Raw genomic sequence first — 24887 nt, 5'->3', positions numbered from 1 at the left:
TAGTATTATAGGAAGAGACAGCCTCATTCACAGACTTGGATAACAGTGGTTGAGAAAGGATTTGAAACACTGGAGGACAGAGTAGTGTTGCCATACTGGGACAGACCGAAGGTCCATCAAGCCCAGTATCCTATTTCCAACAGTGGCCAATCCAGGTCACAAGTACCTGGCAAGAGCCCTAAACAGTACAATACATTTTATGCTGCTTAGCCTAGAAATTGCTTAATGGATTTTTCCCAAGTCCATTTTCATAATGGCATGTGAACTTTTCTTTTAGAAAGCTGTCCAAACTTTTTACAACCCCGCTAACCTAACTACTTTTACCATATTCTCTGACAACTAATGCCAGAGTTTAATTACATGTTGAGTGAAGAAACATTTTCTTCGATTCGTTTTAAATGTACTACCTTGTAGCTTCATTACATGCCTCCTAGTCCTAGTATTTTTGGAAAGAGTAAACAAGCAATTCACATCTACTCGTTCCACTCCACTCATTTTATATACCTCTATCATATCGCCCCTCAGCCGTCTTTTCTCCAAGCTGAAGAGCTCTAGCTGTTTCAGCCTTTCCTCACAGGGAAGACGTCCCATCCCCTTTATCATTTTTGTTGCCCTTCTATGTATGTTTTCTAATTCCACTATATCTTTTGAGATGCGGTGACCAGAATTGCACACAGTATTCGAGGTGCAGTAGAACCATGACGCAATACAAAGGCATTATAACAATCATTTTTATTTTCAATTCCTTTCCTAATAATACCTACGTTTTATTTGCTTTCTTAGCCTCCGCAGCACACTGAGCACAGGTTTTCAAAGTATCGTCAGTGATGACTCCTAGACCCTTTTCCTGGTCGATGACTCTTAACGCGGAACCTTGCATCACGTTCTATAGTTCAGGTTCTTCTTTGCACTTGCTCACATTAAACGTCATCTGCCATTTGGGTGCCCAGTCTCTCAGTCTTGTAAGGCTTTGTCTTCCTTGACTGCCACTTTTAACCCCCAGTCATCTAGCAGTCCAACCAATTGTTTTTCTGGCTTCTTACTTTTAATATACATAAAAAAAATTTTTACTATCTGTTTTTGCCTACAACACAATCTTTTTTCCCCCCCCCAGTCCTTCTTTGCCTTCCTTATCAGCACTTTGCATTTGACTTGCCATTCCTTATGATGTTTCTTATTATTTTCAGTCTGATCCTGCTTCCATTTTCTGAAGGATTTTCTTTGAACTCTAATAGCTTCCTTCACCTCACTTTTTAACCATGCTGATTGTCCTTTGGTCTGCCTTCCTTTTTTAATACACGAAATATATTTGGCCTGGGCTTCCAGGATGGTATTTTTGAACATGCCTGATGTAAATGTTTGACCCTCACAGCTGTTCCTCTAAGTTTTTTTTCACCATTCTTCTCATTTTATCATAGTCTCCTTTTTGAAAGTTAAACACCAATGTATTAGATTTCCTGTGTGTACTTACTCCAGAGGTGATATCAAATCTGATCACTGTTATCAAGCGGCCCCAGCACCATTACCTCCCACACCAGATCATGAGGTCCACTAAGGCTAGGTCTAGAAATTTTCCTTCTCTTGTCGGCTCCTGTACCATCTGCTCCATAAAGCAGTCCTTGATTTTGTCATGGAATTTTACCTCCCTAGCATGCCCTATTACATTTACCCAGTCACTATCAGGATAATTGAAAACACCCATTGTTATTGCGTTGCCCAGTTTGTTAGCCTCCCTAATTTCCGATAGCAAGAACTGAACCTTGCGACCCACCCATCCCTTTCCTCAGAGTGAGCTTCATTTACCACTACCCTCTCTCAATTTCCACAACCAGTTCATATCCCAGGAAGTCACTTCAGGGCCCATACTGAGGGCACTCACATTTTAGCAAAGGTTTTGACATGGTTCCACAAAGATGACTTACAAATAAACTAAGTATACCACATCATTTTTTCCTCTTTTTTGTGCAGGTGTGTATCACGGTCTGTCATGGATTCAGGAATGGCGAGCCCCTGGACTGCAGCTGGAGCTGAGGCAGACAAGTTACCTGGGCTGGCACAAGGCAGAAATCAGAACAAGACAGGACTAGGCAAGACAAAGGTAACAAGATCCAAAAGACAAGACAAAGACCAGATCCAGGCAAGGCAAAGGGGCTAGAACTGGAACAAGGCTAGAACTAGGTTCAGACATGACAAGGCAAGGAAGGGTACGAACTACATCCAGACACAAGAAAGAGCAATACAAGCCAATGCACAAGACTCGGAAAACAAAACAGGAGAAAAGCTAGGCAACAGGAACAAACAGAAGCAAGACTACGGAAAGGGCAATAGCCAGACTTGACTTGGCAGGAACAGAAACCAGAAGGACATAGCTTGACAGGAACAGACTTGACTTGACAAGGGGGAAGGCCGACAGTCGCACAAAAGCTCATGGTTCGGGATAAGGTATCTTTCAAAGATATCACCAAAACAGGGAAGATAGGGTATCCCGATAGTGAGGTTGTAAAAGAGACCGTAGTAGATCAGGTGTCCTTAAATAAAAATAAAAATCAGACAAAAGATTGCAAATTAATACTGTCAAGTACTGAGCATGATGTAAATAGGAACAACAAACGTAGTTTGAAATGTCTATATGCGAATGCCAGGAGCCTAAGAAATAAGATGGTTGTGTAAAGCTGGATATAGGCATGCTGAGAAACTATAAAAAATAATTGGGCCAGGTGCAGAAAAGTTAAATTTAAGAATGAGCGAAGCTTGGAGATAAGAAAACTTGCTAAGGTTGAAACTTTGGTCCTAATTGGATGAGAGATAAGCAAACTCTCTGAAGTTGGAACTTGGTCATAATTGGATGCATGTGCCAATTATGACGAAGTGCAGGTGGGAAAGTAAAATGTTCATAGAGATCTATGGTAGAAAAAAAAAGTATAAAAGGTCTGCTAACTAAGCAGTGCCTCGGAGAAGCCAGTAACCTGTGAAGGTACATGTCATCTGTCGTGAAGTGCTGTTCTACCATGTGAATACCTGATTGCCTGTACTGCCTTTGGGTGAGATGCTTATGCCAATAAACTATCTTACTATATCTTTTGAATTCTGGGTTCCTTTCTAATTACAGAGTTTGATACTGCCCAGACTGTGTAAATCTGTCATGAGTAGATACAAGGTTGGGGTAATTAAGTATTTAGAGGGAACATGCAATTCTTTTCAGGATAGTAAAAAGCCCATGGCTTCCGTTGCCCAAGCTGCACTGGCAGGACCCATTATATTCATAGGGTAGATCGAATTGGTGGAGGGGTAGCATTGTATATTAAGGAGAGCCTTGAATCAAATAGATTGAAAATTCTGCAGGAAGCATAACACTTCTTGGAATCACTGTGGATTGAAATTCCATGTGTAAAGGGGAAAAGGATACTGATAGGAGTGTACTACCGTCCGCCTGGCCAGGATGAACAGACAGATGCAGAAATGTTAAAGGAAATTAGGGACGCAAACAAACTGGGCAACACAATAATAATGGGTGATTTCAATTACCCCAATATTGACTGGGTAAATGTAACATTGGGGCACGCTAGGGAGGTAAAATTCCTTGATGAAATCAAGGACTGCTTTATGGAGCAGCTGGTACAGGAGCCGATGAGAGAAGGAAAAATTCTAGACCTAGTCCTTAGAGGAGTGCATGATCTGGTGCGGGAGGTAATGGAGCTGGGGCTACTTGATAACAGTGATCATAATATGATTGGATTTGATATTAGCTTTGAAGTATACATAGGAAATCAAATACGTTAGCGTTTAACTTCAAAAAAGGAGACTATGATAAAATACGAAGAATGGTGGGGGGGGGGAAAAAAAACACCACCAGGCATGGATGCTGTTCAAAAACACCATCCTGGAAGCCCAGGCCAAATATATTCCGCGTATTAAAAAAGGAAGGAAGGAAGACCAAACGACAGCTGGCATGGTTAAAAAGTGAGGTGAAGGAAGCTATTAGAGCTAAAAGAAAATCCTTCAGAAAATGGAAGAAGGAACCGACTGAAAGTAATAAGACAGCATAAGGAATGTCGAGTCAAATGCAAAGCGTTGATAAGGAAGGCTAAGAGGGACTTAAAAGATTGGAGGCAAAAACACATAGTAAAATTTTTTTAGGTATATTAAAAGCAGGAAGCCGGCAAAAGAATCGGATGGACCGTTAGATGACCAAGTAGTAAAAGGGGCGATCAGGGAAGACAAAGCCGTAGCGGAGAGATTAAATGAATTCTTTGCTTCAGTCTTCACCGATTTGGGTGGGATACCGGTGCCAGAAATGGTATTTGAAGCTGACGAGTCAGAGCAACTTAATGAATTCTGCGTAAACCTGGAGGATGTAATGGGGCAGTTCTACAAACTGAAGAGTAGCAAATCTCCTGGACCGGATGATATTCATCCCAGAGTACTGACAGAACTGAAAAATGAACTTGCGGTGCTATTGTTAGTAATATGTAATTTATCCTTAAAATCGAGTGTGGTAGAGGAAGATTGGAGAGTGGCCAACGTAACGCCAATTTTTTTAAAAGGTTCCTGAGGATATCTGGGAAATTATAGACTGCTGAGTCTGACGTCGGTACCGGGCAAAATGGTAGAGACTATTATAAAGAACAAAATTACAGAGCATATTCAAAAGCATGGATTAATAAAGTCAACATGAATTTAGTGAAGGGAAATCTTGCCTCACCAATCTATTTATTTCTTTGAAGGGGTGAACAAACACGTGAATAAAGGTGAGCCAGTTAATATTGTGCATCTGGATTTTCAGAAGGCGTTTGACAAAGTATCTCATGAAAGACTCCAAAGGAAATTGGAGAGTCATGGGATAGGAGGTAGTGTTCTATTGTGGACTAAAAACTGGTTAAAAGATAGAAAACAGAGAGTAGGGTTAAATGGTCAGCATTCTCAATGGAGAAGGGTAGTTAATGGGGTTCCCCAGGGGTCTGTGCTGGGACCGCTGCTTTTTAACATATTTATAAATGACCTAGAGATGGGAGTAACTAGTGAGGTAATTAAATTTACTGATGACACAAAGTTACTCAAAGTCGTTAAATCGCAGGAGGATCTTACGAGACTGGGAGACTGGGCGTCTAAATGGCAGATGACGTTTAATGGAGCAAGTGCAAAGTGATACATGTGGGAAAGAGGAACCTGAATTATAGCTACGTCATGCAAGGTTCCAAGTTAGGAGTCACAGACCAAGAAAGGGATCTATGTGTCGTCGTCGTCGATGATACGTTGAAACCTTCTGATCAGTGCGCTGCTGCGGCTAAGAAAGCAAAATAGAATGTTAGGTATTATTAGGAAAGGAATGGAAAACAAAAAAAAGAGGACATTATGATGCCTTTGTATCGCTCCATGGTGCGACCGCACCTCGAATATTGTGTTCAATTCTGGTTGCCGCATCTCAAAAAAGATATAGTGGAATTAGAAAAGGTGCAGAGAAGGGCGACAAAAATGATAAAGGGGATGGGACGACTTCCCTATGAGGAAAGGCTAAAGCGACTAGGGCTCTTCAGCTTGGAGAAAAGGCGGCTGAGAGGAGATATGATAGAGGTCTATAAAATAATGAGTGGAATTGAATGGGTAGAAGTGAAGCGTCTGTTTACGCTTTCCAAAAATACTAGGGGGCATGTGATGAAGCTACAATGTAGTAAATTTAAAATGAATCGGAGAAAATATTTCTTCACTCAACGTGTAATTAAACTCTGGAATTCATTGCCACAGAATGTGGTAAAGGTGGTTAGCTTAGCAGAGTTTAAAAAAGGTTTGGACGGCTTCCTAAAGGATCTTGCCAGGTATCTGTGACCTGGATTGGCCACTGTTGGAAACAGGATGCTGGGCTTGATGGACCTTTGGTCTTTCCCAATATGGCAATACTTATGTACTTATGACAGGAACAGGAATCAGGAACAGAGCTCGACTGTAGCAGGAGCCAGGAACTGAGCCTCGGCTTTAGCAGAAAGCAGAAACAGGGTTTGGCAACAGCAGAAAACATGGTTTCAGAAACAAGCATTCAAGGACAAGACTCACAGGAACAAAACTAGGCAGGAATCAAGGCATGCTGGAATAAAGCCAAGCAGGAATTGGATCCAAACAGGGAACACAAAGACAAGGTTAAGAGACCTCTTGCAAAGGCAAAGCATGAAAGTTTCAAGGTGAATTATATAGGACTTTGCTGCTGATGTCACAACTTGGAATAAGGCTTGAATAAATTTGTTGTGAGGCTTGGATAACAGGGAAACCAGAGTGAGGCTTGGATACAGGAAAACAGGTAGCTGATGCATCAATGCAGAGACAAGGCAGTCCAGAGAAGCGACAGAGCCAGATCACTGGAAAAAAGGTGAGTCTGGACGCAGGGGTATGGCCACAACCATGACAGTGTGAATATTTTTCTTATCATATTTGCATTCCTTTCCGTGTTTTAGCTATATTGGTTTTATTTATTAATTGTAAACCACCCTGAGATGCTTACAGGAAGGGCATATAGCAAGTCAAAATAAACCCATAAAGTGCTCTCCCTTGATCCAACTTTCTGCTCACCCAGTTAATGAACGTAATCAGATTTGTCTGACAAGAGCTGCTACTACTGAAACATGCTGCCTTGGGTTCTGCAGGCCATTGGATTCGAGAAATATCACTATCCTCTGTTTTAGATGCATTTCCATTAATTTCCTTAACACAGAGGTCAGACTAACTGGCCTACAGTTCCCAACCTGTTCCTTACTTCCACTTTTATGGAGAGGGACCACATCTGGCCTTCTCCAGTCCTCCAAGACCATTCCCGACTCTACAGAAGCATTGAAAAGGTCAGACAGCAGAGCTGCCAGAAATTCCCTAAGTTCCTTTAGTACCCTCAGATGTATGCCATCCAGCCCCATCGCTTTCTCCTTCTTTAACATTAACTAGCTCCTCATGAACAATGAAAATCGTTCAGAGTGTACCACTCTTCCATTTCTATTTGTGTTTGTCTTCTGCAGTTCGACTCCCTGCCCTTCTGATCTGTAAACACTGAACAGAAATATTTGTTCAGCAATTCCTCCTTATCAGCTTCTACATATTCCTCCCCTTTATTCATGAGTCTCAAAGGATAGCTATGACCAGACACTTGTGTTCTAATTGCTCCTCCGAATACCAACCTGGTGTTTTTAATTGGATGAAAGCTCTTTCTGAACTAGAGCTATCACTTCGTTCTACCCCTGCAGCCTATGTAGTCCAAACTTGTGCCATCTCTTTTCCTTGTGCTGCTACAGTCTTTTTGGCTGAACCTTCTGCTGCTGTTGTTGATAGCATCACAGATCCTTGCCTCTCATTTCTCCCAGCTGCACCTTCAGCTGGCAAAAGGAATGGGTACATCCTCTGGCTATTTGTTCTTTCACTTGTGCTGCCGAATTCCCTGCCTGATCTTCTGCCAGAACATGAGGAGAGCTGGAAACCCCAACAGCTCTTTCAATTGAGACCCCATAATCTCAGCCATACCTTAAGCTAACAGGGTGTGTGAACCTCTGCTGGTTCCTGCACTGTTCTTGCCATGTCTGGAATGTCTCTTAGTCTGCTGTCTACATGTGCACAAAAAAATAACAAGCATACAGATGGAGCACAAAAAAAAAACAAAACCACCACCTCCACTACAAGCACTATTGCTTTTGTCACCTAAAATAAAGAAAAGTATTAGCCAATATATTTTACCTCCTTGACTTTCCTCCGCTTTTTGGCTTTGACTGCAGTTTCACATCTGGAGAAAATTAAAAGCAGAAAAAAAATTATTTAGGAAATGTTTTCAACAGTAAACAGAATAGAAAGTAGACCTAGTTCATAAAAGTGTTTTGCTCAATTCATTTGTTCACCTTTTTAGATACATCGATTTGATTAGGGGGAGTCTTTCCATTTTTTTAGTTTAAGAAATCTTTAAGAGACTTTTCCAGCAAGTTCATACAGTTTCTATTCATAAAAATACCTTCAAAGTCATAAAGGCACAGGATTTCATAATTTATTGACAGCAGAGGCTCAATTAAAGCTCGAAAACAAGCATGGGAAAAGCACTTCAGTATGGCCCACAACTGGTGTCCAGTGCTGTTGTATCCCAGATATAAAGAAGGGGTCTCACTTCTCTTTTCAGTTATTAAACAACCAAAATCTAACTTGTTTAAGGTGAAATTTGAATAACTTTCTAATAGCTTTCAGTAAGTATTGGTGATCCAGGTTAGATGTTTTTAGGAATTTAATCAAATGCAGCTATGGAGAATGCTGTTGTACCATGATTCTATAACCTATTGTGACCACAAAAGCACCCAGTAATAGATGCTTGATGTTTCTTTCATTTGTTCAGAAAGTCTGTCGTATCATGGATGAAGCTGTTTGTCTTGTGCACTAAGTGAGCCTTTTCAAAGGCACGCTAGTATTTTTAGCACTTGCTAAATGCTAGATATGCCCATATATTCCTAAGCGCATCTCCTGCATTTAGTGCACACTAATCATTAGAGCACGCTAAAAATGCTACCCCGCAGCGGTAAAAGACTCCCTTAGGGTTTAAGAATGCCCTCAAAGTCCAGATATTTCCTCTGTGAGTAGCAGCATGTAGAACGTGCCCAAAGAAGGATGGTTTGATATGACTCTCTTTAAAATGTGGCTGTACTTGCTTTAGAAGTGTTTTGATAAGGTTTCTCAACAGTTTTGTATAATCCTGCTTGGGTTCAGTCAGTCAGTTTCCTATAGTATGTGTTGTCTGAGAGCTGTGTCCCCTCCTTCAATGTATTTTTGTGTGTCCATAATCATTACAGAGCCTCCACCAATGCTGGCCTTCTGCCAACCACCTAATCTGAAACAAAAATTTGTGAAAAACATCTCTCCCTGTTTCTCATCTAACTCACCCCTACCCTCTTCCTGTCAGACTGTCATTGGAATGCTTTTATGTTTTACATATATATTCTGATCAGGGCCAGTCTTAGGCAGAGGCGACTGAGGCGGCCGCACAGGGCCCCGCACGGCGCACCTCAACTCTGCCTCTCCCTCCGACCCCCGCTCACTAGCCTCGGACTGCATGCATGCGGCATCATCAATCGTCGTGATCCTCCCGCTCGCGCCGATTCGCTCCGCTGCCTGAGTCACGCCGCCACCGGTGCCCACACAGCCCGCCCACCCCCCGCTCAGGCCGCCGTCAGCTCCTGCCTCCCAGACCAGTCCCTCCCAGCAGCACGACAGAAGTGCAGAACTCGACGGCCCAGCCCCGACACAGCCAGCCAGCCAGTTGTAGCACAGCAGCAGCAGGCACAACGAACGGCTCATGCCTCACCCCAGCTTTTCCCTTCCGCCTTCCCGCTCAATGTCCCACCTCCTTCTGATGGTATTTCCTGTTTCCGCGAGGGCGGGCGGGAGTCATTGAGCAGGAAGGGGAAAGGAGCTGGAGTGTGACTCGGAGCCTCGGTGAGCCATCGTCGATTCGCTGGAGAGTCAAGTAAGTGCCGAAGTGCTGGTGCAAGTGCAACCCTCTCCCTACCCCCACTGACCCACCCCCATCCCACCAATCAAGCAATCTTCTTACTAGTTTTGGTGCCAAAATCAAAATAGTATCACTGGAACTGAATGGGGTGTGCTATGTGCAGGTCAGAGTGTCACCAAAGTCATTGCAGCTGACAAGAAAAAACTCAGATTTTTTCTGCAGATCAAGATTTGCAAGACAGGAGGTAAGTTTGATCTGAGTATAGGACCCCTGGGAATCTAGCATTTGGAATTCTTGATCAGACTCACAGTGTTCCTACTTTAAGCCACCAATAGGGTAAAACCATCTGGCTGACTTCATCTGTAGGCAGGCAGACTGTGACTGGACAAGTGCATCTTATGACCTTTTCCAGAAAGGGACAGAAGCTGCCAGAAAGTTGTAGAAAATAGGAGGGTCTAAAATAATTGTGGTTGCAGCAGGAAACCTCCTCTGACTATACATAGATCTCATTGAGAATCACTATTTCAACCTAAGTTACAAATTACATATTCCCCATTTCAAGTAATTACTATACTCATTTTAATAATGAAATCACTTTATTGATAATTTTATAAAAATAGCCAATTTTCATAACTTTCCTAACATCTATTAATCATAAACACTCTTCATTCAAAACGTCTCTCACTCTCATACATACTTCATCGCCTCCTAGACATTGAAACATAGCTTATAACCATGCTGTCTCTTCTTAAACTTTGACTAATAAATACTGTATCTTTTCTATCTATATATTCCATCTTTGCTTACACCCTATGCTGTTTATTAAAATGTTTTATTCTGTATTGTGTTGGCATTATAATGTAGTATACTATTGGACTCATTTTCGAAAGAGAAGGGTACCCATCTTTCGACACAAATCGGGAGATGGGCGTCCTTCTCCTTATTAAACTGTGGTGAAAAATTGTGGACTGTTTGTGGTATGGGGCTTATAAAACCATCACTTGGAGTCCTGTCGGAAAACTAATGTTATTAAAATTGAGATGCCTTTAATCCACCAAACTCTAGCTACGCTAGGTGAATGTGATTTTCACATTGGTAAACATCAAAGATTTCAGATGCCAGCTATGGGGCTTGTTTTGAAGGTCTGTATAACAATCATGATCCCGCTCGCGTCGATTCGCTCCGCTGCCTCCCGCCACCGGTGCCCACAGCCCATGATAGCATTGTGCTTATTATTTCAATCAGGTTTTTTGTACAAGTTTAACTTCATTTGTCTTTAGTTGAAATTTCATTAAAAAAAAAATTTCTACAAATGGAATAATCTTATCAATGGGGTGGAGCTAGGGTGGGGGTGGAGCTAGGATGGGGCCCCACCAAATTGGTCTGCATAGGGCCCCGCACTTGCTAAGACCGGCCCTGATTCGGATATTTGTCAACATTTACTCATTTCTGATCTGAAGAAGGTGATGCCTTCAAAAAGTAATCAAAAAGTGTATTAAGTGAGTTCGATCAAAAAAAGGTATCATCTTATTTTCTTCTCTGTGTTTTATTTTATTTCTATTTATTACCTTTAAAAGTGGACTAACACGGCTACCACACCACTTTATTCAGGATAATATAAGAGCTAAAGCCCTGGAACTGTCCCTATCCATGGAGCAGGGGAATGTACCCAGGCATCTTTTTTTTTTTTCAGGTAACTGGTACCTGCTGCCTCCTGTCTGTATTATGGCTCCCTGAAAGCTTCTCATTCATAGATATGATAAATATTTTTTTTAGTTTGTTTTTTTATAAGCTTATACATTCCCTTCAGCCCTCAGCTGAGGAGGAGGGAGGAATCAGAGGTGAGACAGAGAAGGAGACCGAGCCACACCCACCCCCACCACTGGAAATGGTCCCATAAGATTGCTACCAGGCAGCAGGTGTCTTCCCAGGCCCCAAACATATCTACTGATTACAGTTACACCAAGTTAAGGCTCATAGGCTAAAGCTGGGGGATCACAAAATTAATTCATCCTGTTCAGTCAGGGCAAAGACCCTCAGATTGATCCCTGGGAGCTTTTTCAACCATGGACTTGAACCTGGGGCTACAGGCCGCGAGAAAGATCATTCTATTGCACCAGACCGTCTGCACCAACTGCTGGAAGCAGAAAAATACTAGCAAGGTACAAGGCCATATCATACTGGTGATGAAATCACCGAACTGTCACCATCTTCTGCCACCATCCTCTGGTTGGGAGATATAACCTACTTGTCTGGGATGGGGTAATAGGATGACAAGAATAGCCATATTTTACCCATGCAATGACGGGGCCAACTTTAGGGAGAAGTGAAGGCTGAGTCTGCAGTTATCCATTTAGCTGTGTTATTTAACCCCTAAACAGATTTTATCACAACCACCATTTATAATCTGCAAAACTGGTCAATGCGGCCCATAACAAATTATCAGTTTAATTTAGGCCTCAAGTAAATGGATACTCATCAGAATGGTCACCGCTTATACAGATATTCAGTGGAGCTCTTTAAACCGACAGTACAGCTTAAACCAACAGTACAGCTGATTATATCTATTAAGTTAAGCACCAGGTTCAGTGTTTCAGTTTAAACAGTGGCTGCCCTGGTTAAAAATCATGCAGAACGTTGGAACTCAGAGACATGCTGTTATCTGCTCCATTCTATAATTGCAACTATTTAAAAATTACATACCTGAATCTCCTGTCTTTTTAGTGACTTTGGGATATTTCTGGAATTTTATATAATAATAACTTTCATATTCCAATAAAATTGTCTCAAGATCTATGTTATCACAAACTTCAAAGCGACGTAGACCTAATTTGGATTCCTGTTCAAGTGCATTTGCAGCATCAATGTACCTGAAAATTTCAAAGACCAAACATAAGTAAAACAGAAACACTGCAATAAAATTAAAGTTAAGGTCAAGCTTCTGGAAAACCCCTAAGAGTGAAACAGTGAAGAGAGAGTTTAACAATTCAAAACAATACATTTTGGGCCTCATTTTATAACCGGAAGCCTATGTGAGAAATCTAAAAAGGTATCTAATTTAAATTTGTTTTATAAAGGCACCATTGCTATCTATGTGCCTTTATAAAATAGGCTCCCAGATCCAGCTCCAATAAGGCACAAATGTTGATACACAAAATTTACACCTGCTCTGAAGTTGTAAGCTTGTACATGTACATACCTATTTTATATAAAAAAAAAAAAAATGTACATCACAACTCTGCCACTGCTCTACCCACACTATATCCCTGCGAATGTCTACATGCAGGCTGTGTAAATGTAGGGGTATACTTCCCATCCACATCCTTTTTTACACACACACATATGAATTTTATAAGAGCCCTGTTCTGCAGATACAACAGGTCTTACACGCAGAAAAAGCTTCATAAAAGTACCCTCAAAAGGGACATCATTTTATGAGGCTTTTTCCATGGGTACACTCAGTTTAACACCTAGGCTGTATGTATATAAAAAGCACAACGGCTAAGACTACGTAGTTTGAAGCAGATCATATGTAGCTGTTCTTAGCGACACAGTTTGGGCAGAGATATGATGTATGGAAAAATTATGTCTTACCTGATAATTTTCTTTCCTTTAATCCTAACAGATCAGTCCAGAACGTGTGGGATGTAGCAAAGCAGTTCACAACTAGGTTGGGAATAGATGAGCAAAAAGAGGCTAATCATTCAGCATAGGGAAGCTGAATACAGACAAAAAAAAAAAACCCCACAACAACAACAACAAAAGAGAAAAAGTAGATGTCAGTGAGGAGAAGACACTGCCAAGCTGAAGGTGAGCAGATTAATAAGGTAAGTTGTGGCATAATGAAGATGTGAACAGAACACATTCAATAAGAGTCTGATACAAATAACCATCTGGAGAGAATTGAGGACTACAAAAGCAGAAGAGGAAGTGAAAGAACAAGCAATAGAAGCCCAGCAGAGATGTGTCACTGTGTACCATTCCAGAGGACAAGACTGAAGGACTGCATAAATAACAACCATGAGACAAAGGATGCAAGAGGAAAATGAACTACAGAATGAGGAACGAAATGGAAGCCTTATTGAAACGCTGTCATGTCATTTACACATAGACCATAATGACCAACTGTGAGGGCATGAAAGCCAGATGGATTATAAACAGAAATGAGAATCAATGAATACTTGGCATTCAGATGGTACCATAACCCTGGAGATAGAAAAGGTGAGAGAACAGCCACCTCAACGTAAAAAAAAAATCATCCCCAATATAAGAAAATCCCAATTATGAATAGCCACACTAAGGAGAGCAATCTACAATACGGAAGATACAGCTATACTAACAAGGAGAAGCATCACCAAATTCCTGAGGTAAATAAAAGGAAAAATAGGAGAAACTAAAGCTTATCTGAGACTACAAACTAGAGCCAGGTGGAGTAAGCCCTCCTAGGTTAAAGGAAAAAAATTTAAGTGAGTAATCGGAGAATTTGAGAATAAAATCTGGCTGCATTCAAAAGGGCTATAGCTAGCTCCCAAAGGCCAAACAGACGCCAATAGAAAGCAACTTGGCTGATATTAGTAAGATCAGAAAAAAAAACTGTTGAGATTAAGATGAAGCTTAGATTAACGAGAGAGGTTTTAAGAGCTGAAGTAAAATTTGCATCTGGGTCCCTTGGTGCTCAGCCAGCTGCACTATTAGACTTGTCTCCAAACTTCTTGGATATTGAGAGGACAAACTAGCTGAGGTACAGAGGTTAAGGTGAGTTAGGTTTGAGAGGATAACCTAAGGTCAGTCGTGGAACATCAGACTATTTCATCAGCCTGTGATACCGTGAGGTTAAGATCTGCTAAGTTTATGAGGCTAAGTTCAGAACAGACTGATAAAGTTTGTACGTTTGGGAAGCTCGCCAGGTGCCCTTGGCCTGGATTGGCCGCTGTCGTGGACAGGATGCTGGGCTCGATGGACCCTTGGTCTTTTCCCAGTGTGGCATTACTTATGTACTTATGAGAAGATGAATTGTGGCTGAAAACAAATCAGATTTGTCCCGAGCAAAAGAGATCAGAACTACAGTGAAATAGAGAAATGAGTTGCGTTCTCAGCTGGTCAACATTGCTGTTGCACAGCTTGATAAAATAGGTATATGTAATGAATGAAGAAACAAGTACAGCCAGAGAAGCCAGTTGAACTGTACGTCTGGGTGGCCAGCCTTGTTGCATAGGCAGAGAGGCCAGGTAAACTGCACAATTTACAGAAGTCAACTGTACAGCACTGATGAACCAGGCAGCCCCACTGTGCCATTGCACCAGATAAGCGCTGTACATAGCTGTTCTAGTCAGCTGCAACATACAAAGCGCTACTGTGGAATTTAAACTGCCAATCCCTGGCTGTGTCCTTGAGTTCTTAGGTGACTTCTTAAACCATTAAGCCACCCCTCCAGTCCACTCAGCAAGACTAGTCAACTGGATTTAAAAATCTTAATTGAGTCTGGACTCTGAAGAAACCTCTGAAGCCTGTGAGGATAGACCCAGTCAAATCTGCAAGATCTGGCTCACCTGACAGAGTTCAGACACAGCTGAATCTGATAGATCTGGCTATAAGTTGTGAGACCATGATGAAAAACTAGGCTGAGCTGATAAAGTTAAGCTCAACTGAGAGCCCAATGATAAACTAAGCTGAATAAACTAACAGCTACTTAGGATATTAGGTTATACCCAAGTAGAAAGGCACAAAAAAAAAGCAAAGTTACTCACCTCTAGCAGATGTTCTCCGAGGACAGCAGGTCAAGTATTCTCACAGCTGGGTGACGTCATTCGATGGAGCCCAATGCAAACGCTGACTAGCAAGATTACTATAGAACTTTCTAAGCATGTGCCACCGCACATGCACTTGTGTCTCAAGGGGGAAGGGGGGGGAGGGTATGCGAGAATAATTAGACTGCTGTCCTCAGAGAAACCCTGCTACAGGTGAGTAACTTAGCTATCTCTGAAGACACGCAAGGTCTATGTATTCTAGGAATCCTTAGTTACCAGGCTCAGCGAAAAAAAAAAAAAAGCTAGGATAATAGGGACTCGAAACGTCGAGACCTTGAAGTCAATCAACCTGAAACTAAATATATTCATCTGGTGAAACTGGGCCTAGGAGGGTGGAGTTGGATTCTAGACAAACATTGAACAAATTCTGCAGGACTGCTTGACCAAATTGGCTGTTACATCGGGTATCCTGCTCAAGGCAATACTGTGATGCAGCTTTGCAAATCTCTATGGTGGTTGACCTCAGGTGGGCTACCGACATAGCCATGGCTCTGACATTATGAGCCTTAACATGACCCTCTAATCAGCCCAAACTGGGCCTAAGTAAAAGATGCAATCTGCTAGACAATTAGAAATTGTGTGTTTGCCAATGGCTACCCCATCCTGTTCGGGTCAAAACAAGCAAAAAGCTAGGTGGACTGCCTATGGGCTTAGGTCGGCTCCAGATAGAAGGCTTGCAATCCAAAGTATGCTTATGCAGTACACTTTTGCCAGGATGGGCATGTGAGTTTGGGGAAAAATGCTGGCAGAACTATTGATTGATTAAGATAGAAGTCTGACACTACCTTAGAAAAGAACTCAGGATGCATGCCGAGAACTACTCTATTGTGCTGAAACTTAATGTAAGGTGGATCAGCTACTAGGGCCTGGAGCTCACTGACCCTGCAAGCTAAAGTTACCGCCACTAAAAATTCAACTATCCAGGTAAAATACTTCAGATGACAGGAATCAAGCGGCTCAAAAGGAGCTTTCATCAGCTGGGTAAGAACAATATTGAGATCCCATGACACGGTTGGAGGTTGATAGGAGGCTGTCAATAACAAATCTCGCATGAAGTGAAAAACTGGAGGCTACACAAAGATCTTACCTCCTACATGATAAGTGCTAACTGCGCTGATATGAGCTCTTACAGAGTTGTTTTTCAGAGCAGTCTCAGAGAGGTGCAGGAGGTAGTCAAACAGTTTATGTGTAGGACATGTGAGGGGGATCTGAGGCCTTGTCCTCACACCAGACTGCAAACCTCCTAAACTTAAATCAGTAACACCTCTTAGTGGAGTCTTTCCTTAAAGCCAGCAAGATGCAGGAGACACCCTCTGGCAAATCTAAAGTTTCAAAATTCGATGCTCTCAACATCCAAGCTGTGAAGGCCAGCGTTTGCAGGCTGGGATGCAGAAGCGACCCCTCGTTCTGCTTGATGAGGGTTGGAAAACAGTCCAATCTCCACAGATCTTTGGAGGATAACTCCAGAAGAAGAAGGAACCAAATCTGTCTCAGTCAGTATGACGCAATTAAGATCATAGTTCCCTGGCCTTGCTCGAGTTTCAGCAAAAGTCTTCTCTATGAGAGCCATTGGAGTATACACATACAGAAGACCCTCTCCCGAATATAGGAGAAAGCCATCTGATGCTAGTCTGCCGTGTGATCTGAGCCTGGAGCAGAACTGGGAGACCTTGTTGGTGAGACGAGTGGCAAAATGATCCACTGAGAGGGTGCCTCACTCTCAGATAATTATGCGGGTTACGCCCATATTGAAAGACCACTCATGCGGTTGCAAAACCCTGCTCAGTCTGTCCACCAGGCAGTTGTCGTTTGGTCTTGCTTGAGTTTCAGCAAAGTCTTCTCTAGGAGAGATATTGGAGAATACTGTGAGGAATATGAGGGCGAGAGGGAGAATGAAGGCACATGGAGGAATGAGGAGGCTCAAGAGGGAGGGAGACTGGGTAGAGAAAAGAAGGAGTCTTTTCCTCTGGGGGATTGCAGAAAAAGAAAAGACTACAATTCCCAACAGCCCCTGAGTAGGTCCCATGGTAGAAACAGAGACTTCAATCCCAGAGAAGGTCAGAAGAAGTGATTTTGAAAAACATGTCCCAGAGAGCCAGGATGAGGGAAGGAGTTCTGAACCTGCCCAATCAAGCAAATGGAGAGCAGCTGAGCAATGGGTGGGGGGGAGGAACCTATGGACTGGCAAGGGGAAGAAGAGGAGGAAGAACTAGAGCAAGAGGAGCCGATGGAGATTGCTGCTCTGACTAAACTAGAAAGAAAGGAGGTGAAACAGCAGAGGGCTGCTTGGGAGGAGAGCCTGGTAGAAGAAGGGAAAAGGTGGCTATCCCACGAGGGGAGCACAGAGAACAGGTTTACCACGGAAGGGTCATGCGGGTGGTGGTCAGGGTATAATGCTGGCCTGGTTGGGGAGACAGACCCTTGCCACTCTCCCTAGGTTGATTTCTTTTGAAAGGGAGAGAGGAGGAGTGGTGGTTTGGGGCATAACTACTATACATGAACTGCTGGGAGTTTGAACCCTTCCTGAACTGCTGTGTTTGGGGAACTGTTTTGCATAACTGCTTACATGAACTGCTGGGGAGTTTGAACCCTTCCTGAACTGCTGTGTTTGGGGAACTGTTTTGCATAACTGCTTACATGAACTGCTGGGGAGTTTGAACCCTTCCTGAACTGCTGTGTTTGGGGAATTGTTTTGCATAACTGCTTACATGAACTGCTGGGGAGTTTGAACCCTTGTTGATCTACCGTGTTTGGAGAATTACTTTGTATATAACTGCTATACATTAACTGCTGGGAGTTGAACCCTTTCTGGAGCTACCGCGTTTGGAGAATTACTTTGCATACCTGCTATACATGAACTGCTGAGATTTTGGAACCTTTTGGGGTTTTTTTGTTTTGTTTTGAATACTATGCTGTTGAACTGCTATGCTTCTTGAGAAATGCTGTGGTGGGGGAACTACCTTTGGAGGAGCAGTTGACACAAAAGGATTACAATAAAGTATAATGATCTGACCTTGTGGATTGCCGTGTGCTCTTTAGCAGTGGATTACAGTACACAACTCAGCTAAAGAGCCGAGGGACTCAAGAGTCTCCTGGTGCAGGAGACTTTTCCAAGAGTCTCCCTGTGGTGGACACCTTACAATACGCATACAGAAGACCCTCTCCACAATATAGGAGAAAGCCATCTGAAGCTAGTCTGCAGTGCAATCTGAGCCTAGAGCAGAACTGGGGGACCCTTGTTGGTGAGATCAGTGGCAAAAAGATCCACCAAGGGGGGTGCCCCACTCTCAAATGATTAGGCGGATTACGCCCATATCGAGAGACCACTCATGCGGATGCAAAACCCTGCTCAGTCTGTCCGCCAGGCAGTTGTCCTTTCCTCGGAGGTATGTGGCTCAGAGGTCCATCCTGTGAAGGAGGGCCCACTAAACACCAAACAGCGGGTAATGGAAGAAGGCTCAACAAACTGTGGGATAACCAAGAAAACTAATTCATTTATAATGAAACAATTCTTGTATAGCTGTGGTATGAATGACTACACGGCACTGTGTTTCAGTAACATGCCTGCCTCAGGAGTCTACAAGTGGGAATCAATCAGTATACAAAACATAAAAAAAGCAATATACTCTAAAACATCAAAGTGTGAAATATTAAAATCATATGAAAACCATAAATGTGCAACATGTATATAAAAGGGAAAATTAGGTTCTTACCTTGGTAATTTTCTTTCCTTTAGTCATAACAGATGAATCCATTACGAGTGGGTTGTGTCCATCAACCAGCAGGGGGAGATAGAGAGCACTGAAAAACCATAGTGCCTCATGGCCAGCTAGCTCCATCTGCCTCTTCAGTATTTGAAGCTTCCAAAGCAGTGTGACACTGCCACATACAATAACATGAACTTTCCTCACAGCGGATGAACACCCAAGAACAGGAGCAACTATTCAAAGGAGGGATGAACTCAACCTCCTGTAACAGAACAGAAATCCTGAAGACTGTTTTCCAACTTCTCCCAATGAAGGAACATATCTACAGGAAAAACTGAACATAAAACAACATCAATCATATAATGAACCACTGAGGGAGGGCTCATGGATTCATTTGCTATGACTAAAGGAAAGAAAATTACCAAGGTAAGAACCTAATCTTCCCTTCCTTGTCATCAAGCAGATGAATCCATTACGAGTGGGATGTAACAAAGCAATCCCTAGATAGGGTGGGAACAAGCCACACCACGCGCCAGCATTTGTGCTCCAAAATGCGCGTCTCTCTAGGCGGCCACATCCAGCCTGTAATGTCGGGCAAGAGAGAGCTTAGAAGCCCAAGTAGCTGCACTACATATCTCTTGAAGAGAATGCTCCAGTTTCAGCCCAGGAAGAGGAAATCGTTCTTGTGGAATGCGCCTTAAAGGCTTCAGGCGGAGGCCGGCCAGACAGCAGATATGCTGAAAAAATAGCTTCCTTGAGCCAACGGGCTATAGTGGCTTTAGACGCTGGAGACCCTCTGTGCGGACCTGACAACAGAACAAAAAGATGATCAGAGGTCCGAAAGGCATTTGACATGCGTAGATACTGCAACAGAGCCCTTCGCACATCTAAGAGGTGCAATTGCCCAAAGGATTCTGTAAACTCCTCTTTAGAAAAGGAGGGCTGGAAAAAAGGTGGTTTCAGCGTTTCACCTAAACCAGCCTAAGGCATGAAGGACGGCATAGGACGTACCATAACTCCGGACTCTGAGAATTGCAGAAAAGGGTCTCGACAGGACAGCACCTGGAGCTCAGATACCCGTCTCGCCGATGCAATGGCCACCAAAAAGACCGTCTTTAGGGTCACATCCTTCTCCGAAGCTCGCCTAAGCGGCTCGAAGGGCGAACACTGAAGGGCCGTTAAAACTAACCCCAGGTTCCAGGCGGGGCACGGAGCTTGCACGGGAGGACGGAGCCGAACCACCCCTCTGAGAAACCGTGCCATATCCGGACAAGCAGCCAGAGAGAGGCCAGCGACCTTCCCTCGAAAACATGCTAAGGCTACCACTTGAACACACAGGGAATTATAGGCAAGGCCTTTTTGTAAACCATCCTGCAAAAAGTCAAGTATCGGCGAGAGAGAAGCCCACATAGGTGTAATTGCTTTAGCAGCACACCAAGCCTCAAACTGGCGCCAAATCCTGGCATAAGCCACGGAAGTGGAAGGCTTGCGGGCCTGTAGGAGAGTTTAAATGACTTTACTGGAGTAGCCCTTGTCTCTCAATTGCGCCCTCTCAATAGCCATGCCATAAGACCAAAGCGGCAGGCATTCTCCATGGTTACCGGCCCCTGTGACAACAGATTCGGTACCAGAGGTAACGGCAGGGGAGCCTTCACCAGTATCCGCCCGAGGTCAGCACACCACGGCCTCCTGGGCCAATCCGGGGCAATGAGAACCACCTCTCCTTGATGTAGCCGAATCCACAGGAGAACTCGCCCTATCAAGGGCCATGGTGGGAACACATACAGGAGGCCCTGAGGACAGGGCTGAGCCAAGGCATCCAACCCTGCCGAGCGAGGATCTCTCCGTCTGCTGTAAAAGCACAGGACTTTGGCATTTGCGCTTGAGGCCATAAGATCCGCTACGGCCGTCCCCCATTTGGTACAGATCTGCAGGAATATTTCGTCTGCAAGTTCCCACTCCGCTGGGTCGATTTGATTCCTGCTTAGATAATCGGCTTGCACGTTGCTCTGACCTGCAATGTGAGCTGCTGACAAACTGCAGCATGCCTTCCCTGGCAATGTGCACCCCAGCCCTTCAGGCTGGCATCTGTTACCACCAGGCACCAATCGGGGAGCACTAGCAGCATACCTCGCTGCAGCATGCTGTCTGAAAGCCACCACTCCATACTGAGTCAGGCCTCAGGGAGCCACGTGAGTCTGCACTGATAATCCTGAGATATTGGAGACCATCATTGAAGCAGGGAACACTGCAGAGGTCTCAGGTGCGCTCTCACCCATGGCACCACTTCTAAGGTGGCTATCATCGACCCCAACAGCTGGAGAATGTCCCAAGCTCGCGGGCGAGGCATCCTCAGGAGCAGACGAACCTGGTTCTGAAGCTTGCACCGCCTTTGCTCGGGTAGGAAGACCATCCCCGAAGCTGTGTCGAACCGGACCCCCAAATATTCTAGAGATTGAGAGGGGGTCAGGTGACATTTGGCTATACTGACAACCCAGCCCAGAGATTGCAGTACTGAAACCACTCTGGCTGTAACATGATGACTCTCTTCTGCAGGGTCTGCTCTGATGAGCCAGTCGTCTAGGTACGGGTGAACCTGGATACCCTCTCGCCTGAGAAAGGCAGCAACTACCACCTTTACCTTTGAAAAGGTTCGGGGAGCTGTGGCGAGGCCAAAAGGCAAGGCCCGAAACTGGAAACGTTTTCCCATCACCGCAAAACGCAGAAACCTCTGGTGCGGGAGCCAAATTGGTATGTGTAAGTAAGCTTCTTTCAGTTCCAGAGACGTGAGAAACTCTCCTGGCTGTACAGCCGCAATGATGGAGCACAGGGTTTCCATATGAAAATGCCGCACTCTCAGAGACTTGTCGACTTCTTTTAAGTCTAGGATTGACCGAAAAAGACCCTCCTTTTCACGGCATCACAAAGTAAACGGAGTAACGGCCAGAGCCGAGCTCGGCTTGAGGCACCGGGCACACCGCCCCTAGGTGAATCAAGCCTTGTAAGGTCTCCTCTACCACTGCCCGTTTGGCGGCAGAACCGCATCGGGACTCCAGAAACACATCTCTTATCGGGGCATTGAGTTCTATTCTGTAGCCATCTCTGATCAGGTCCAAGACCCACTGATCTGAGGAAATCTTGGCCCACTCCTCGTGAAAGAGGGAAAGTCGTCCTCCTATAACAGGGAGCGAGAAGAGGGCCAGCGCACCATCATTGAGAGGGTCGCCCTTCAACTCCAGGCCTTGAGCCAGCTGCTGCAGAACGCTTGTCCGAGCGAAAGGAGTTCCTCTGTTGAAAACGGGCACGAGAAGTGAACCCAGCAGAACGCCCCGGGCGGTACCTTCGAGCTTCTCTGAAGCGAGGTCTGTAAGAGGAGGGAACCGCCTGACCCTTGGAGGAAGGCCGCGGCCTGTCCTCGGGTAAGCGCTGGGGTGTAGCATCCCCCAGGCCTTTAACAATGATCTCCAACTCCTCACCAAACAGGAGGAGGCCTCAAAAGGGCAACTTCACCAACCTTTGCTTAGAGGCCATATCAGCCGCCCAATGCCGTAGCCACAACAGGCGGCAAGCCACCACAGCCATCTGTTTAGCCGAAACTCTGACCAGATCATAAAGGGCGTCAGCCAAGAAAGACAAGGCCGACTCCATCCGCGGTGACACCTCCGCAAGGGGCTCCGCTCCATCTCCGGGCTGTTCCACTGCCTGTTGTAACCAAGCAAGGCAGGCTCGGGCAGCGTAACAGCTGCATGCAGACGCCTGCAAGGATAGGCCTGAAATCTCAAAGGACCGCTTCATAGCTGATTCAAGGCATCGGTCCTGCATGTCCTTCAGGGCAACTCCTCCTTCAACCGGGAGGGTAGTTCTCTTTGACACAGCTGTGACTAGGGCATCCACTTTAGACACAGCTAGGCGCACCAAATTCTCCTCACTTAGAGGGTATAATTGCCCCATAGCCCTAGCAACTTTCAAAGGCCCCTCGGGGTCAGCCAATTGAGCTGAAATAAGCTCTTGGATGGAGTCATGCAAAGGAAAGGCTCGAGTAGGCTTCTTAGTACTTGTCATCCTCAGATTAGCAAAGGAGAGCTCAGCATTCGCGGAATCTTCGATACAGAGGGCCTGCAGTGCATTAGAAATCAGCGCTGGCAGCTCATCGCGGTGGAAAATCCTCACCGCGGAAGGATCATCCGGATCCAGTGGCAATCCTGCACCTTCCTCTGGCTCTCCAGACCACGAGGGCCTGCCAGACCCCTCACTCCTCACATCCCGACCACAGGGGGGGGGGGGGAACGGGGGTGCGCCACCCTCTGAAGGGGAATCCACCCTTCTGCGCTTGTCTTGCGGCCATCTGTCAGGGGAAAACGCACCTGACGGTAATTCAAGGCCGGGCTCTACTGGAGGAGACACAGGCAGCCGGGCCGATTGAGACCCCTGCGGGTGCGGGAGAGCTCTTTTTAACATAAATGCTTTATGCAGCAGTAAAACAAATTCAGGGGAGAATGGCTCACCCTGGCCTCCCGGTTCCAGTCCGGGGGAAATGGCTGTCATATTAGCCTCCATTCGAGGATCCCCTCCAGGATCAAACTCCTCCGCCTCAGCAGGGGTTGCGCCATGCTGTTCCAAAATGGCGCCCGCTGCCAGCTCCACAGAGCAGGAAGAAACCTCGCTCGCCATGCTCAGGCCGGCTCTGACGTCAGAAAAGCACGATTTACAGAGCCCTGTGCTGCTGATCTGCGCTTGCCATAACGGGAACAACGCTTTACAACCTCCGCAGCTATCACCGAAAACGGCAGGAAATTCAAAATGGCGGATTCGCACCAAAATCGTCCCAAACGCGGGCCCACCCCGGAGGACCTTCAAAATGCTCTTACCTTTCCAGATCGAGTCGACAGAGCTCTGATCCGCTGCACAAACTGAAGGATAGGCTCTTTTCTTGGATAGCAGTGCTACAGCGCGAAGCAACTTTTTTTTTTTTTTTGACGCTGTGAGGAAAGTTAGAGGCAACAGCGCAAGAGGCAACTTTTTCCACTCCAGAGGATCAGTAGAGTGGTAAAGGAAGTGAAAGGGCGAACCTATGTGCCTGCATCCACAGCGTGGGCAAAGACAGGGCCAGGGCTTGCCTATGTGTCTACATCCACATCGGGGGCCGTGTAAGGCAGGGAAAGGGCCTACCTATGTGCCTTTAAAGTGGGCACCATCAACCACAACACCCCTGATATAACTGGCAACAGCACAAGAGCCACCCCAGGCAGATTTCTGAAGGAGCTTGAACAAGCTGCGTCCACCCTGCTGGGGAGATAGAGAATACTAAAGAGGCAGATGGAGCTAGCTGGGCCATGAGGCACTATGGTTTTTCAGTGCTCTCTATCTCCCCCTGCTGGTTGATGGACACAACCCACTCGTAATGGATTCATCTGCTTGATGACAAGGAAACTTATGATTTCATATTTAAATCTTTTTATTAAAGTATAAAAAGGAACAATATGCTGTGCAACTGTTGTGTATAAATTACAAATGTTGAGAGCAGCTATAATAAACCCTCCTACCACCACCACCCTCTACCCTTCCAACCCCAACAATAGCTGACTACTACCTCAAGAAATCTTAATCCACTCTGTTAAAATGTCCAGGGGTACAAAATACAACCCATTCTGTATGCCCTAGAGGGGAGAAATATGCCCTATGAAGCACTTATGATTTTTTTAATCTGTAGATCAATAAGAAGTCACCAACAATCTCAGGATTCAGTCTAGCTCTCCTGTCTTTCACAGTCCCCCCCTTCAATAGAAGATGTCTTCTTAGACAATGCGCTGGTAGCAGGATCCCCCATGCAAATTTTGCTAGCTGTGGCCAGCATGTTTACTTGTTTTTCCAAAAAACAAAATATTGTTATCTGCATCAAACATATAAATAACAGTCTAG

At 44.7% G+C, this 24887-nt stretch overlaps 1 protein-coding gene across 1 annotated transcript in view; it reads right to left on the bottom strand.

Moving 5' to 3' along the window:
- The window catches only part of KATNAL2 (katanin catalytic subunit A1 like 2), a 159727-nt gene that overhangs the window by 118815 nt on the left and 16025 nt on the right, over window positions 1–24887 (bottom strand). The window contains exons 3-4 of the mRNA XM_030192914.1: window positions 12158–12324; window positions 7705–7750 (exon numbers count right to left, since the gene is read on the bottom strand). Of these exons, the coding sequence (XP_030048774.1) occupies window positions 7705–7750; window positions 12158–12324 (213 nt within the window). The remainder of the gene's footprint in view (window positions 1–7704; window positions 7751–12157; window positions 12325–24887) is intronic.

The sequence above is a fragment of the Microcaecilia unicolor genome, chromosome 2 (assembly GCF_901765095.1).
Source record: "Microcaecilia unicolor chromosome 2, aMicUni1.1, whole genome shotgun sequence".
Taxonomy (NCBI): domain Eukaryota; kingdom Metazoa; phylum Chordata; class Amphibia; order Gymnophiona; family Siphonopidae; genus Microcaecilia; species Microcaecilia unicolor.
Note: the sequence above shows the minus strand (reverse complement) of the source record. Positions and strands in the feature narration are given on the sequence as shown.